At 44.3% G+C, this 17,555-nt stretch overlaps 1 protein-coding gene across 1 annotated transcript in view; it reads right to left on the bottom strand.

Annotated features, from left to right (window-relative positions):
- Positions 1–17,221, bottom strand: part of LOC144134728 (dermonecrotic toxin SPH-like) — a 38,266-nt gene extending 21,045 nt beyond the window's left edge. Inside the window, exons 1-2 of the mRNA XM_077667572.1 lie at positions 17,114–17,221; positions 7,535–7,778 (exon numbers count right to left, since the gene is read on the bottom strand). Of these exons, the coding sequence (XP_077523698.1) occupies positions 7,535–7,778; positions 17,114–17,158 (289 nt within the window). The 5' untranslated portion in view covers positions 17,159–17,221. The remainder of the gene's footprint in view (positions 1–7,534; positions 7,779–17,113) is intronic.
- Between the last annotated feature and the right edge of the window lie 334 nt (positions 17,222–17,555).

Below are 17,555 nucleotides of genomic sequence, written 5' to 3'. Positions count from 1 at the left end.
TTTCTTGTCCCTGCATGGGCTAATCATGGTTTTTATCTTTTTGCATCTAGCTCGGACAGCTTCCTGGGAGCACTGTCAGCAATTTGTAATTTTTTTGTTTTTAATAGACTTCCCGTTCTGCCACTGACACATTTGCTAGCATTTACACATATCCTTTAATTAAAAAAATAATGGTGATAATGGATTTGGTGAACAATTAAGTTTTCAAGCAAATATGTGCTTAGACACAGGTCTTCAGAGATTCAATTACTTATTTAATCACAAAGTTACTAGTCATTATTCTGTTCAGTTGCTATGGGAACTTTTCTGGAATTTTTATTAACTTCGTCCTAAAGTGAAGGTGTTGAATGCCTTTCTCCCGATCAAACAATGACTGTGCCCTTAGCGCTTTGACCTTAGGCCATGTCTTTTTCCTTTGCTTGTAGTGCGCCCAGTCAGGTAATCCCAGGTGACTAATTCCTTGTGTTTCAGCATTATTCATTAATTGTTAGCTAGATTGAAAAGAATGTGTGCATGTGTTTCTGTATTATAATTTTTTCCATATAAGTTATGAGTGCTGCATTTTATTTGCGACAGGCTCCTTCAAATTGGTGGATAACATATTTTTCGGGGCGCTCAAGCTTTCTCTAGATCATAGGCCTCCATATATTGAGTGTAATGTTTTGTTTTGTGTTGTTTTTATTTGATTGTGTGTTAAATTTAATGTATTTTATACGTTTTCGAAGGTTATGTTCGTCCTATGTGTTTCTCAAGAAAAAACGCAAACGTTAGAGGTTGGATACCTGTGATATTTCACTGTACATTTTGTGGGCTGCTTTAGGATGTCTGTTTAGTATTTCTTTAACTGTAGTTTGTAAACTTCATCTTGAAGTTAGCCACTTGGAATTAGCCACTGGGAATTGTTTGGTGCATAACATTTTTTAGCTAATTTTATCTGACAGCACCAGTTAGCCTGAAGTGTAGAGAAGGAGTTTTCAATTTAACTCTGCATTGTTTTCCAAGATTTGCTATTGTATCATTTTGATTACTTTTAGGTGCTGATTTCAAGTTAGTCTCTATCTCTAATACCTGTCCAAGAATTGCAGTTTCAAATGCTGTTTATTGTTCTTCATTTAAAAAAATAAAATTGTAATCTGCAGGTCTTCATGACCTTTTGTTTACTTTAAGCAGGCTCTTCAATTTCTCTTCAATTGAATAAGCTTGACATGTTAAGCAGCCTTTTAATGCTGCTGGTGCTAATATTTCAGATATGTGTGCAGGTTAGTAACCGACATTTGTGATAATCCAGTGCTATTTGTTGCGGTGGTCTGTGTAATTGTGTTTTCGAACATGCAATGGAATGAATGCAAGTCGCATGCACAAGTTAAATTGCGAACACTGTTTTTTGGACGTGCTTCTAACGATGCTTTGTAAAGCGCTTAAAACTGCAGTCTCGGAAAAAAAATGTCTAACAAACTTACACAGCTACCTTGTACTATGAAGGTAAAATCCAAGAACTATATTTTTGTTTGAAAATAAAACCACGGAGCACAAGCTATATGCCACGTTTCTGTGTAATCCTTACTGCGAATCCTTCTGCTTTTGTCGACTTTGAGGACTTACAGACTGGATAAAAATAGTGCCCGAAAAATATTTTCATTGCGCGAGTGGAGCACGGAATTCAAAATTTTCTTTCAAATGGTCCATTATGGTCTGCGCAAATAAGTGACAGTAATTAACGGATTTTAAGGATACAATGTACAAATGCATTCTTTTTAAAAACTTCTTAAGGCAGAGAGATAGCAAACATTATTTGTCCAATGTGGAGCTGCCCGCAAGTGTTTTGTGCACCATTCAGGTTCTTTAACTTCAGGGATTCGGTCCTTGGACCACAGTGAAGAGATGGTATACTGTTACGAAAAGAAGAAAAAATGTGTTGCAGGAATTTGGCACGTAGATCCGTTACCACGCTCTTGTTTTCAGTTTCATTGCCTGTCGTCTCCCCAACTCTGCTTTTCTAGCCCATTGCGAACCACCCCGTCAAGATACTTTCGGCTAGCGCCGGAGCCATGGTTTGTGTATTTTTTTACAGCAGTGCCGTATACACAGCGGAGTAAGATTAAAGACGTTTCCTTGCCGCCTCCGGTGGTCTCGTTTTGTTTCCGCGATGTACGGCAGTACGCTGCGACGTGACTGCGTCGTCGTGTGTATGCATGGCGCCACGATCGTGCAACGCAGGCATCTAGGAGGAGGTGAAGACAGCGGTCCGATGCAGTTTGTATCCAGCGTTCTTGCCCTGTTTCTAACAGTACCACTTCGTAACGGCATGGACAGAACGGAGCTAGTTGTTATATCTGAACGTTGAAGTTCGATTGGGCTTTCGAACCTGAGTATTGTGATTAACGAACTAGCTCCGTTCCGCCTATATAGTTAGCAGTTCTAGTAGCCCTGTAAGAAAGAGCAAAAATGCAATATAGAAAAACGAACCGCTGCCATCACCTCCTCCTCCTGGATGCCGGCGTTAAGAAAGCTTGGCGCCTGCGTACACACGACACCGCAGACACCGCTCAGCGTATCGCCGCGGTTGAAACCTCCCATTGCTAACCGGAAGTGCTTCGTATTTTTTGGTGTAAAAATCTACACGAAATATGCTCCCATTGTCAACCGCAAGTGCTTCGCAATTTTTGGTGTAGAAATTAACACCAAATTTGATCCCTGCGCCAACCTTAAGTCCTCCGTATTTTTGAGGGTTGAAATCTACCCAAGTGTAACTGTGTATATCGAACCTCGATTTGGGGGGACGCTAGAGGACAAGCCAAAAACACCCATCTGGGTTGATTTGTGTTTCGTGTGTAACTGGCACAGTACAAGTAATTCAAAACGCTGTATTCTACAAACGTTAGGAGAAATGAGAGTCAGAAGAGGTGTCTACCTCCGTCTTTAGATTCTGCTGAGAAGGAAGGAAGGATAGAAAAGAGAACATGGCAGAGAAAAGTGCCGCTTCGCAATATATAACTATAGTAGAAAAGCGGTGCATACATAGAAAAGAGCCCACGTTTCTTATGCACGGCTTACAATATCACCTGGGGTGTTCCTCTGAGAGTCATCAGGACCCCAAGAATAACCGCTATTATCAGCAAGCGCTTACTGGTACTGTAATCGTTACACTGAAGGTGTTTCTACACTCAACGCCTGTACTGATCAGGGCTGTTCGAAGACCCCTGCATAAACCGTTTTGCCAATATACTACATCTGCCGCCACTGCTAGTACTTTGCCTGAGCGAATCCGCAGCCTCATTTCTCAAGTTAAAGTGCACATTCACTCCAACAACAATGCATATGGTAGTTGTTACCGCAGCATCTGGGCTTGCATAAGCCAGAGCTTGCCTGACCGCGTTACGTCTTGTTCATGCTTGGAGAAGAGCGATATTGTTTGAATACAATTTTTATTTTTATGACCATCATAGATTTCACTCTCTACGCGCTAGCGGAGCACATGGAAGACGTACTGACGTTCTATATGTACTCCAACTTCTTGTAAAGCATAAGCTCTACTTGCCCCTTTGAGCGAAAAGCCGTTTGTGTGCGTGTGCGTTAACACTCGATATTACCTGTAGAGTATGGCATCTTTAAATAACCTAGAAGGTGGCGGTCAGATTAAGGATTGGTCAAAGTAGGTAGCTCGGGAGAGGCAGCATGCATCGCAAAAATTCCACCGGCGGCAGCACCTGCTACCCCACGGCAGTGGCCAACCGCTTAATCTCTACACCATTGAGCCAGGAGTGGTTTAAGGACTCCCAGGATTATATCAATATTAAGTCCAGAAAGACGAATTCTGTATATATTGGCATTAACCCATTAGCTACCGCGTCATACCCTTATTCGGAGCGCGGGCCGCGGTACAGCGGCGACTGCCTTCACGGAGTTAGCGCGCAGACTAGAGAAGGGTACGGTATCATCCAAGCGGTGGCTACGTAGAGCTATGTTGAGGCTGAATTGACATGTGCGTGGCATATGGTTATATCGCGCCGAAGTGCGCGACGACTGTGTTCAAAATGTGAGCGAGTGGGCTTACTTACGTCTTGTCATACGTATTCTTTTGTGTCTGTGCCGACTATTTTCATTACCTGATGGGAGCCCCACTAATAATAATATAAAGCTGCCTTTATTGCGACCCGCACAACCCTAGTGTTGGCCACACGCTAGGATTCTCAGCAGCAGACGGGGCGTCGTGATACGCCCTCCCCGTCTTTCCCTATTTCCTAATGCAAGGCTTCATATGTAAAAGCTGCGGCTTCGGCAGGCTTAGCCGTTGCACAGGTATAGACATTTAGCGGCGCAGCGCCGCCTTGTTCGTAGCAGGCGGCAGCGCCGGGTCCTGATGCTACGCGCCGTGTGGATTAAAATAGAGCACAAACCCTACGCTCGACCTGCTTGCCTCACCTGTCTGCGCGCTCTGCATTTCGTAGGATACAAGCCGCATATCCTACAACATGGCGTCATGGACGCGATGATTGAAGACGACGCTAAGTATCCGGCTGTGTCGATGCCCTCGGGTCGTCCAGCGTCGTGACCTGCTCGACCCCTTTCATTCTGGAAGCGTGCTACTTGGACCCTCAGTCGTCATTACACTTGCCGATCCTACAGTTCCTGCCACGCGGCATCAGTGGAAGGTTCGTTCAGTTGGAGGTCATCGTAGACTTCGACGGTGTTGCCGTAGTGTTTTAAGCAAGCAATTCTCCTCGACGCGCTGCTGGCCGGGCGGAGGGGATGTTCGACGGCTCGCTCATCAGTCGGCGCGCCCTTCCGAATACCTTTGGGAGCCGTTGCTCTCGCACTAATGACTCGTTGGCGCTCAGGTACGTATTGCACCTCCCATTTCCAAAGTACGCCTCTCTACCCCTATGCCAGTAATCACTGCATCAGCCATACATGCGATGGACTTCTCGAATGAGCGTCCGACATGAACTGCAGGCAATGAGATACCGATGATGACACATGAGGTGGCCACTCGGCGCAACTTTTCTAAAACGTCAATTTTTCATGACCTTGAGGTGCCAAAGCACGGAGAGCATATGGAACGGATTCCATCCGCGCACATGCTCAAATTTCTGCCTCTCGCCGGCTTCCAGAGCTCATGACCTAGCATTCTCTGCTAAGAGTTCGTCAGCGTTCCAAGACACTGACGCCCGCAGTTTTCGACGGGCCTTTGTGCACCATCTTAAGTGCGTTCGGCTTTCTGGCCATCAGCGCTGCCCATCAGTTGCAATCTCGTACGCTTAACGCCTCTACCTCAGCACCACTGCTTTCCGCGTCGTCAACAACAGTCGTTTTCAGTGTCCAGGTGTGTACTGCGTTGCACAGCTAATCGGCTCCATAGCACCGCAGCTGAAATTATTAAGGTGGGCGCTTTGCCGCCTAACAACCCCACCGCCAGCCTCACCGCGCTGTCTGACGGTACCTCCAGCCTCGCCTTCATACAAGCTGGGACCCGGACTCGTTTCTGAGTGAAGGCAAGTGCACAGCTTGGTACTCTAAACATCAGGCTAATATCACCGCTTTTCATGCCTTCCAAGAAACGGCCGCTCCAGTCCACTATGGCACGGAGTCCAGATACAGCACCGTCAATCTGCTTGCCTGCGGGCACACCACCTAGATTCCCGACCTAAAAACGTGTGCTTCTGGTACACAACCGCACCCGAACTACTTCTTTACATAGCTTCGTTCTCACTCTTTCCCGTTCGCGCTACTGAGGGGGGGGGCAGCACTACAGGCGCGAAATCCCCCTTCTTGGCACTGCGTCACCTTGCTGGTGGCACTGGCGGGCGCTGAGCTTCTGGGGCGGGCGCTGTGAGGAACAGAATATGTTTAAACCACAGCGTTGGGCCTTCTTGCCTCGTCGTTCAACACGCCCTGAAGCTTGGAGGAGACAAGACCTGTGTCCTAAAGACACACAGAACCAATACGGCGATCCCGGAGGTGGCAATTGGCGGCATCTAACGCAACAATATCGATGCGCCCCAATCTTGTCGGCTAAAGCATTTCGGTTATCATGTCTCGCGGGTACGATAATCCCGGGCACAATCGAGTGTCAACACGGTCCCTGGTTTTGGTGGTCGGATCGTATCGAGGCTTTTAGTTGTTTCCAACACGGAGGCGCCGCCAGTTTTTTTTTTTGTTTTCATTTATGCTCTATTTTTTCATGCTGTTTATGACCATCACTTGGTCTAACGCAAGAGCCATATTTCCCCATAAACCTCCGTACGACCGCAAATTTAGATTTTTTCCCCGAAAGCCTAAATACACGCACTCGGCATTCAAGCAGCTTCCACTATTCTAACATGCATCCGGAGTGCCAATAAAATTTTGAATAACGATTAAACGCAGTGCATTGGAATACGTGGCTTTCCGAACAATGCCAAATGTGCGAATTACTGTGCCGGTAGTGAGCGGTGACAGCGACAATTGTAGGCACCGTTCACGTAGAGCAAATGGCTTTTGAATACGTCTCAGTAGAGGCATGCTGGTCTGCTGCCGCGCAAGTGTCAATTATTCACTCAGAAGGCGACCTAGCAATAAAGGAGGCCACTGGAGGGTGGTAGGCATGGTTGGAATTAAGTAGAAAAAGATTCTTCACGATGATAATAAACATAAAAATGTAGGCTACTGCATATAACTATCAACTGATCAGCCCAATACTAACACCAGAACTACAGTCGTGTCCGAACTATCCAATACATACCAAGCGTTGAACAACGACTTTTGTCGGGTCCAGTCGGTGCATAGGTAATTAACGGAAAATACAGCGCGAAAAGAACGAAGAGAAGCAGGAAATTTTAAATCAGGACGGGCGCTTGTGTGTTCCTTTTTTCCTTCGTTGTTTTCGCGCTGTGGTTTCCGTGAATTACATATCAAACATTGTGACAAAACGTCTCCTGAGGTCCCGACACAAAGCAGGCAGATTCTAATAATGCGTTACAAAATGTCAGTTTTACTTAAATTTAAACATATTAAAAATGAACATTTAAAGCGAACGAATTGCACCTACTATTTTGAAAGCAACATTGCAACGGGATTCTTAAAAGTCTGAGCATGAAATTACAGTAGAAATCGGAAAATATGTATCTTGTTCTGTAGACGGAGAACAAAGACGATAAAAAAAGAATTCAGGGAAAAAGGGTTGGATATATGTTAACCATGGCTGTCAGACTTGCCCGGTTGTTCCGTTAGGCCTACGAAACCTAACAAGAACTCTTTATATGTATTGGTTTATTAAATGTGTTGGCTATCAGACCTGCCCGTTTGTTCCGTTACGCCTAAGAAAACTATCACGAACTCTTTAATTGTATTAGTTTATTAGATGTGTTAATTTATTAAGTGGTATATTGCAACCGTATCACAGAAATCATTTCGTATTGAATCTCTCTTTCTTGGGTGGTAGGTACAATAAAAAGGTTGTTAGTGTTGCAAATGTGTTATTTATCCAGGAGTTAGTAGAGTATTTATGTTTATTCCATTAATAGTCTATGACACGGATGGCCAGAGGCTCCCGTACCTGCGCTGACTGCGTCCTTCACATACGAGAGGTACTCATCTATGTGCGTCTCACGCTCACAGTCTCGGCCGTAGTCGCAGCCCGGGCCATGGTAGAACATGAGTGCCGTGCCGTTAGGGGCGAAAGCCACGTCCGCCTCTATGGCATTCACTCCCTGCGCCATGAAATGGTCGAACTCCTCCAGGCTGTTGGCCATATGTCCGAACACGTACACGGGCCGACGGTAGTCGTTCTCGGCGTGCGCCTGGAAAAGAAGTCAACGCCAGGTTGAGCCCCTTTTTATTGCAACTCATGATTCTTCTCTCAGACACTAGGATACGACTGCGTAACTGTCTTGTGCCCTGCACACATACATGTGTTTGTGCACAAAAAAACGTTTCACATCCTAAGGAAAAAATGTGCGTTACAGACCAGGCGACATGTTTTTGAGACTTTAAAACATAATCTGCCCTGCAAGTTCGGCAAGACATCCAACATGAGGTCCCATGTAAACAAACACGAAGTCTTCACGGATGGCGTTCAAGGTACATTGCTCGTTACAAGAAGTGTGCCAGCTTCGTTTTGGCAGGACGAAGGAAACTAGGCTGCATATTTTCGTTCAAAAGATTCCTGTAGGGTGATGCTTCGTCGATCTCTTCTTAGTAACCTTCGAACAATATAACACCACTCACATCTATTCATAGACGAAGTCCAGCTGATCAGGATTTATTTCATAATTTTTTTATGATTCATATGTCTGAGGACGTTAATAAACAATTATTGCACAAAGCAATTTAACTTCCGGGTTAGTGCTCCGGAAATGGCCAAGGAGAGGGAAGAGGTGGCAATTACATCCTCTGTGTTCTATTTTCCTTTTTTTGTAACGGCCTCAGGGCAAGCAATATTTTGGACCTGCTTCATAGTATATTGTCTCGTTTCATACAGGGCTGAATTATACCATTTGCTGTGCAATATATGATACACATGGCCAGCGAGGGATACGGCAAATAGAAATCAAACACTTAAAGAAACTCGTTGAGATCGGAGGGTAAACTGCCGACTGGAGCCGCCGAGAGTGCGCACACAGCAGTGGGTTGAAATAACGTCACATATTTTTGTTCCCCGAGTCAGGTAAAAGGCAACTTAGTGAACCTTCCAGATAGTTCGCAAGTTCTTGTAGCCTGCCTTAATATCTATAGATAAAGATCACAAGGGCTTGACTTGAAAACGACGACCCATATGCTGGAGGATGTGCTCCTTCTGCATTACTGCACATGACACCACCGTCAACTGGTATCTGTGCTCACACTAGCACCACAGTACTAACAAATTGGGCAGCGCTTCCGTTCAGCAATGCGCCACAAGGGCTACGGGTGCCGCGTAGACGGTGGTACCTTCTAAAAAGGTTTGACCTCATACATCTTTCTCAACAGGAGACGGGAGGGAAGTTCCAGATATTTTACACGATGACGCAGACAACGCACTCTTGTGGGAGGCGGCCAACTGGACTCGCAATTCTGCATGGACGCCAGATGAATGGGTGAATCCGGGAGCCTTTTCCGGTGTTTCTTTGTCAACGGTTGGTACGATCATCCGGTGGGCTCAGGTAGTGTTACGAAGAAGACGAAGCTGGAAGTGGCGCGGGACCGACTGCCTTGCTAAGTGTTCCAAAATTTTCTTTTCTATCAATTATTACATTTTGACTTAATCATTATTATTTAATCCCTCTCTTTATTATTAATCTTATAATTTTGAATTCAAAACTCTCATTCCCTTTCTGTTCATGAGGAAGAATTCACCGGTGTGGCGCTCCCGCGTGCTTTTCCCTTTTATAAACTGCGTTCAGGTAAATAGCCACTCGATTCTTGGCCGATCCCCCAGTGTGGGTATGTGCCATCTTTTGATAGGCAAACAACAACAGCAACAACGATGGAGCGGTCGCGCTAAGCCAACGGGCATTGAAATCATCTATTTGCCATCGTTCATCGCGTCCCATTCTTCGGCTGGCTGCCTTAAAACAACAATTTAGTTGTAAGTAAATTGCCGACACACCTTTTGATGAACGTTTTCTCAGAGCAACATGATTTCCCAACTAGCAGCGCGTAGAACTTCGTCGCAACCTATCCCCTACGAACTCTGCCTGGACTATTTACAATATAAACTCATCTTGGGACGTCTCTTTTCAACGTTTCACATGTAGATCTCGACCATATGTCGAATTCGTTTGGAAAAAGCGCGCTCCTTTGGTGCAGGAGCTTTTATTTTCCTAAACATTCCTGGAAAATGACTATGTTGGTCCGCAAAGCACCTTTCAGGCTACTCGACGGCCAACTCCAATAAAAATGAATGAATAAAATGTGATTGGGGCATCACTTTAACTGTTCCTTCATATACGTTTTCCTACCGAAATTCGGAAGCTATGTTTAATCAAACGCACAGCAAAGTTCAAGTATTAATATTTTTATTTCAAACCTAGTACTGGTGATTTGCTGGCGTTCGTACAATAATAAACACATGGCGCGTTGTTGGAAGGGAGGAAAAATGCCGCGTACGTGCCACATTGTTTTCTTGAGTTGTACAACGTCTTGCCAACTCACTAAGATAGCTCCAGAAGTCAAGAAATTAAGTCTAATTTTTGCTATACCCGAAGGAGTACCAGTTCATTGGTATTTCAACGATATTAAAAAAGGCAAAAATATTTGCATCCTATTTTATTTCATTTCATTTTTTACCCCAAACTTCTTTACATATGAATACTACCAACAACGGGTCAAACAACTCCTGTATTACAGACCTCCATAAACTTTACACATGCTCTAGCAACGACAATTATTATTTTTGCTGAAACTGAGCAAACGTGCTACCTCCTCTCAATCAAATAAAATAAATAATTTCAGTGTTTTGACGAATTCAAAATGCTGAAAACCCGAATCATAAATGGTTGAGTGCGAACGGTTCTTTAACATCAACTGATCGCGCAGTGGAAGGGCCTTTAGCATTTCGCCTCCATCCAAATGTGAGCGCCGCGCTAATTATCGCACCCCTGTATTTCAGGCCAGCAGCCGATCGCCATACAACTCAGCCACCGCGGTGACTCGACATCTCTCTTAGAGCAACCCTTCCACTTCAGCATTTCAAGTACATAATCTCCTTGGGCTCAGCGCTATCAGTAATTGGAACCTGGGGAAAGGATACTAGGTCGAACGCGGAGACCAGTACACAAAGCACGTTCACGACTCTTGTATTCCTTTGCCTTCGTTTTCTTTCCCTCGGTTTTACTTCTCTACACATATGGCCGGCAGTGTACAGGCGACACTACAACCATTATAGCGCGTGCCTAAAGCCGTTGCCATGACCTGCTTGAGTCATGACAAACTGGGGCCGCATTCTGAGCCATTTGATGCGCTCCATTTGGCTGACAACACTATTTGTCTTGGTGCAGTCGACGTGGTCCTTTTAATTGACTCACATAACGTGTGGCTTGCTCAGAATGCGGAAGCTCATGCTTATAAGCGCAGGCAGGTAGCGTGGAAAACCGCGGCTGGTTAACACATCTCGATATTCTAAACGTAGCGCCCTCTCTCTCCTACTTCTCCGCCGACGCTCACTCTTTTTGAACGTGGCTCCTAGTACGCGCGGCTCAAGTACCCGACGCTAGCCCTCCGGTGTGATTCAGATTCAGATAATTTTATTTCCTTTCAGCTGAACGTTGAAGACAAGGCAAAAGGCATGGAGCCTGATAAGGTTTTGGTTTACATGGATTTAACGCCCCAAAGCGACTTAGGCTATGAGGGACGCCGTAGTGAAGGGCTCCGGAAATTTCGACCACCTGGGGTTCTTTTACGTGCACTGACATCGTACAGTACACTGGCCTCTAGAATTTCGCCTCCATCGAAATTCGACCGTCGCAGCCGGGATCGAACCCGCGTCTTTCGGGCCAGCAGCGGAGCGCCATAACCACCAAGCCACCGCGGCGGCTGCCTGAGAAGGCTTCGCCTCCTATCTGCAGTTCGAAGCAGGCAAAACACATCGACATAAAATATAAAGTACATATTAACACAGAATGCTGGCTGTCGATTAACGCAACGTTCTAATTGAATCGAGGATTTGCAGTGGAACGAAACACATCAGAGGTTCCGCGACAACACGCTGGCGAGAAAAATAAACTGTGGTTGAGATAGAAAACATGTTAACAGAAACATGGAAAAAAACTTTTTTGCTAGACTGGTGCACCTAAATACATAAGATGTCTTCAGCGATCATTAGGAATGATGTGTACTGTAATTTGAGGGGCTTAAATGGTAGCGTAATATCAATGTAGGACTCATGATGGTTATATAACTGTGTTGCTTGATAATCAACACCCTGTCTTCCATAATTCGTCCTCACTTTTCTTGTTTTATGTCTGTGGGTCCGAAAGCTATAGTATGGCGATATGTCTGTAAACCAAGTGTAAAGACATTTTAATGGATTAATTGCGTCAGTTTAGGGTAATACACTATATTGGCCGGTAATCTATCACGTCTTAAGAAGAGTGGATGTGTAGGTGGTGACGTAGTCTACCTTTGTATTTCTCAAACAGGCGTAGAAGGAGTTTTTTTAGTACGAGCAGCCTGTCGTAATTTCTTTTCGTCGTAGTTCTCCACACAAATATTGCGTGAAGTAGCCGTGATTTAAATTACGTGTAACATATTGTCTTTTTCAGCCAGAGAGGGATAAGTGGAGCTATACGGCTCATGCAGCCCACAGCACGGGAAAGAGCAGTTAGAAGGTGATTAATAAGTGGAGTCCAGGATAGATCTTCACTGAACCAGATACCTAGAAATTTCTGTAAATGTACCTGTTCACAGTGTTCCATTCTGAATTTAAGTGTGAGGCTTTCTTTACTAACATTGTTAACTGGTTTGAAAAGTATAAACATTGTTTTACGTGTATTTAGTTGCAGACTATTGTCCTTGAGCCAAATAGATAGCTGAGAGAGGGAAACATGAGCTGCTTTTTGTGGGTCACTTGCGTATTTACCTATAAAAAATAAACTAGTGTCATCAGCAAAGACAGTTATATCAGGTGTGTACTTAACACCCGTGATATCATTTATATAGAACAAAATGAGTGTGGGACCTAGTATGGAACCTTGAGGTACTTCTAGATTTATTTCTAAGTTTTCAGAGTGCCTACACATACCTGCTGCTGAAGCTAGGGTGTGCTGGTGCGCTGCGATCGACGTGGCAACCTTCATGGCACGTTGCCGCCTGACGATTTTCACGCTATAGGTAGGCCGCCTTGATTTATCCGTAATAATTTTCCTGAGCCCCTTTCAAGTGCTTTTGAGTCTTTCGTTGATATAGTAGTTCTCCATAACCTTACTCAGCTTTTCAAAGAACCTACCAGTGTTCACAGTAACACACTGTCAATTCTGGAAATTTTTCTTGCAAACGCCGCTGTGATTCGTAGAAACCCACAAGTTCAGGTGTTCGAAGGCATATCAGACCACAAAATTGTTTACCTAACTCTGCAAGTGAACTTTGATTCATATATTGAAAAACAAGAAAAACTGTCCCTATTTTTTCGCGTGCCAATGATATTGATGCACTTGATGCACTGGAGAGCTCGTTTTCTACATTTCAAGTTATGTGTGGTTCAAATGAACATTCAACTGAGGACCTGAGGTGTTCCTTCAAATTCCTTGTCTTAGAATGTGTGCAAAAGTTTGTTCCAGTGAAGCGAAAAGTGCTGCGGAAACGCAATCCCTGGGTAACAAAAGAAATCGTGCGGTTAGAACGTAAGCTAAAAAAGGCAAGAAAACAACACAAACTACGCCCCACTATTCCCACTTTTTGCAGGTTGCTTGGCTTCCGTGTATCATTACCTGAAAACATTAAAAACGCCATATATCATTTTCAGAAAATAACGCTAAAAAACTTTCGGGTCTCTTCCGCGGAGTAGTTCTGGCAGCACTTATCGCCGAAACCGAAAGTTGCACTCAAACTCTGTATCGGTGATACTTTTATCCTGACAATGCAAATATCGCAGATGCGCTCAAAGAGTACTTCTGCTCGGTGTTTACGCATCATGACGGTATCGGCCCACACTTTTCAGTCTATGAACACATTCTGCTAATTGGTGACGTCACAATTACTCAGGAAGGGGTGTTAGCACTTTCACTCAATCTAGACAAAAAAATCGCCTGGAGCTGATGGAATTCCGAACGCATTTCTTTTCCGCTACGCCGAGTGGTGTTCAAGGCACCTAACTTTAATATTCAAGAAGTCATTATCAAGCGCGGAACTACCAACCTAATGGAAGCACGCAAAGACAGTTCCCATACCAAAAACAAAAACTCCGTTCCTCCTCACGTCATACATGCCAATTTCTTTACTTTGCACATGTGCTAAATTGCTCGAACACATAATATTCAAACACATATCTGTCTTTCTGAATGACAACGCAGAAATTGATACCAGACAACATGGGTTTAGGCGAGGGTTTTCCACCGTAACTCACCTCATCGAAACAGTTCATGATTTAGCAGCAGCTTTAGATAAGCAATGCCAAGTTGACATAATTTTTCTCGATTTCGAGAAAGCATTTGACCACGTCTCTTACTCCAAATTACTGCTGAAACTAAGGCCCATACTAAAGAACAACACCTTCATTAACTGGATTCAAGAATACCTCCCTTTACGGAAGCAATGTGTTCAAGTCAATGATGCAGCTTCTTCCTCAAACGTTCACTCAGGCATTCCACAAGTCACCGTTTTAGATCCGCTATTCTTTCTGATTTTCATAACTGATATTATCAGTGACATAAGCGTCAAGATCAAGCTTTTTGCAGACGACTGCGTCCTGTATCATAAAATACGTAATGCGAATGAGCAGGCAGGTTTAAACACCTCCCTATCAAAAATACAAACTTGGTGCTCGAACTGGCAGATGACTATTAATCTTTAAAAGACCGTGGAAATGACCGTTACACGCAAAAAGAACCCCTTAACAGTTGTTGATAACATTAACAACCAGTGCTTATCTGTCGTTTCCAGCTACACACACTTGGGAGTTATTATTTGATCAGAGCTTAGGTAGAATGAACATGTAACACACACTTACAATAGAGCTATGAAGAAACTTGGATTTTTAAGGCGTACGTTAGGGAACGCTTCACTGAAATTAGAACGTTAGCCTACAAAACAGTTATCCGACCCGTCCTTGAGTATGCCGCGATTGTCTGGAATCCACATACATAATCTAATATTACCAAAATTGAGAAAGTTCCATGAAAATCAGCTAGGTTCATCTTTAACTCATACAGCTGGCGCACGTCCAAATCATTACTTCTAGAAGGTGCAGAACTGTAAAGTCTCACAATGAGACATTATCGGGATAGGATTAAATTTTTCGATTTACTCTATCATAACCAGTTCAGAATAGACAAAAGTTTATACATTCTGCCAGCTAACCGCCGCTCTACGCGCCCATATCACACCAAAAAAGTCCTAGATTATTCGTGCAAGACTAACGCATTTAAAAATTCCTTTTTTTCTGCGCACTATTTGCGATTGGAATGCGTTATCCGTCGACACAGTTTACTGCCCAACGGTTTCGTCATTCCTCTGTGCACTTGCACATAAACCTGAGTGACATGTGCCTCCCACCATAAAAATGACATTCATGTTGAAAATAGTATCTTGTGTTTTTGTTTTTGTTCTGATTTATTATTTAGTGTCCTGTATCTTGTTTGCTGATTTTGAAGTTTTTGAATTTGTTGATTTGTGTGGTCCACTCCTACCTGAGGCCTGATAATAAGGCTGGCAGTACCTGTAGAATAAAATAAAATAAAAAAATAGAGGCGCTACGAACGACTGCTCTTCAGGTTGGCTTAGGCACAGTTATACTTTAAAATGTACATTACTTTGCATTAATTTTGAATTAGGTATAAGCATGTTTGCTTCAAAATGATAGCAAATTCATGCAGGCCAGTCACTTTTCTCAAGGGCGGGAAAGAACAAGCGGTAGACGATTAAGAAATCGGTCGCTGTCTGCCGCGATACCTGACGCACGCTTTGCAGAGTATTGAAAGCCAATGACATTCACGATGAAGGCCCCTCTACAACTGGGCGAATGGAAAAACAAGATGATCAGTGAAACCATCCTAGACGGTATCGAGCTGAAAAATGTACAAGAAAAAACAAGATGAAAAATTTGCTGTCGTTGTTGGATCAGTAAACACAGCTGCGCCCTTCGCTTTTTTTTATGCTGGCAAATTTTATCACTCAAGTGTTGTTTAAGTACGTAAAAATAAATTTTTGATCACGCGGACAGTTGGACGAGAACAATGCGAACATTTTCTTGGCTCTTTCTTTTCAGAACAAATTCCCACGTGTTCTACGCTTCTTCCCAAGCAGAGGATGAAAAGTGTAAAAACAGAATTCCTTTCATCCAATCCAATTCGATTCTTGCCATCCGGTTTGCCCCCGCCGCGGTGGCTCAGTGGTTAGGGCGCTCGACTACTGATCCGGAGTTCCCGGGTTCGAACCCGACCGCGGCGGCTGCGTTTTTATGGAGGAAAAACGCTAAGGCGCCCGTGTGCTGTGCGATGTCAGTGCACGTTAAAGATCCCCAGGTGGTCGAAATTATTCCGGAGCCCTCCACTACGGACCGATTTGTTTCTCTCTTTCACTCCCTCCTTTATCCCTTCCCTTACGGCGCGGTTCAGGTGTCCAACGATATATGAGACAGATACTGCGCCATTTCCTTTCCACCAAAAACCAATTATTATTATATTATTATTCATCCGGTGGCCAGTCTGACCTTATCCAGCAATAGCGATCACATGGAGTAAAAGGAAAAGATCAGGAAAAAATGCGACCGATTCAAATCGTTGTGTCATCTGCCCCCTTCGTTTTCATCTGCGTGGATAACAGAACGCCATATCACCATGCGCGCACACCGTAAAAAGGCCTGTAATTGCACAGTTCCGCACAAGGCTGACTACTGCGCTTGATATGTTACGATAGTCATCCGTAAATCACCTTTTAGAAATGTAGGCGCAGTGGTTTTACGAACTACGCTGCCGTAGCCTTTGAAATGTTCCGTTACAGTGCGAAATCTTCCTTTTCCCACGCTCTCTGTGTATTGCTGGCGCTAGAAAGTTAACGCAATGAAACTCAACGGCCCTTGTGTCTTGTTAAAATGAATAACTTTATTTGGCATGTTGCTATAGATATGCTTCAGCAGCAGAACTCTGGTAACCACGTTTGAATGTGCCAGCGAAGTAATTAGGCAAAGCAGCAAAGAACGTGGTTCCACGTGCGCCAATCCTTCTAGGACTACCTTGCGACTGAAATGTTCAGTTTGCGATCGGCGATATCGCGAAAATCAGCACGATAAATTTTTGGCTTGGTGCTAATCGTGTGGGTGCTGATGTTGCACATTAGAAGCGTGATCGTTTTACAATGTCATTACTAAATTCACTGTCCAGTCAGTGGCCCTCGGACGGCCGCTTGAATAGAGAAGGAAGTTTGCTTTAAGACTTGCGCCCGTGGGCGGAACTAATTGTCGTGACGATTACCTCACAATTGGTAGTGATGATTTTCGACTTACCAGAGAGACGGTGGCAGCAAGCGTGATTAGTGAAGTCGGCAGCATTGCTGCTCGCGTAACTTGATTCTACAACCGTGGAAGACCGCCACACCTTGAAGCGCTGGCCGGAAAAATTGCGAACAATTCACTCGGTTGCCGCAGACGTTGTGCGAGGTGCTTGTCAGCCTGCGAAAGGAAACGAAATGAAGCCGCACTGAACAGTCGAACCAAGTCATGTGCAAAGTTTAAGGGTTCCTGCCTCTCAAACCACGCTTACAAAAGCAGAAGCGCTGATTGGCACTGCAGAGGAAGATAACGAATCCAGGCTTTTCAGAGCAACGTTGTGTCAAGGCTGTTTCATGACAAAACGTTGATATACGGAGTGCGTATCTTCCGTTGTTGAGATAAAAATTTTCTCTAGCAAAAAGGAATAGGCGAGCTGCTTGGTAATTCCGGACGGCTA

This window comes from Amblyomma americanum, chromosome 5, assembly GCF_052857255.1.
Source record: "Amblyomma americanum isolate KBUSLIRL-KWMA chromosome 5, ASM5285725v1, whole genome shotgun sequence".
Lineage (NCBI taxonomy): Eukaryota > Metazoa > Arthropoda > Arachnida > Ixodida > Ixodidae > Amblyomma > Amblyomma americanum.
This window is presented reverse-complemented; position numbering and strand designations above follow the sequence as displayed.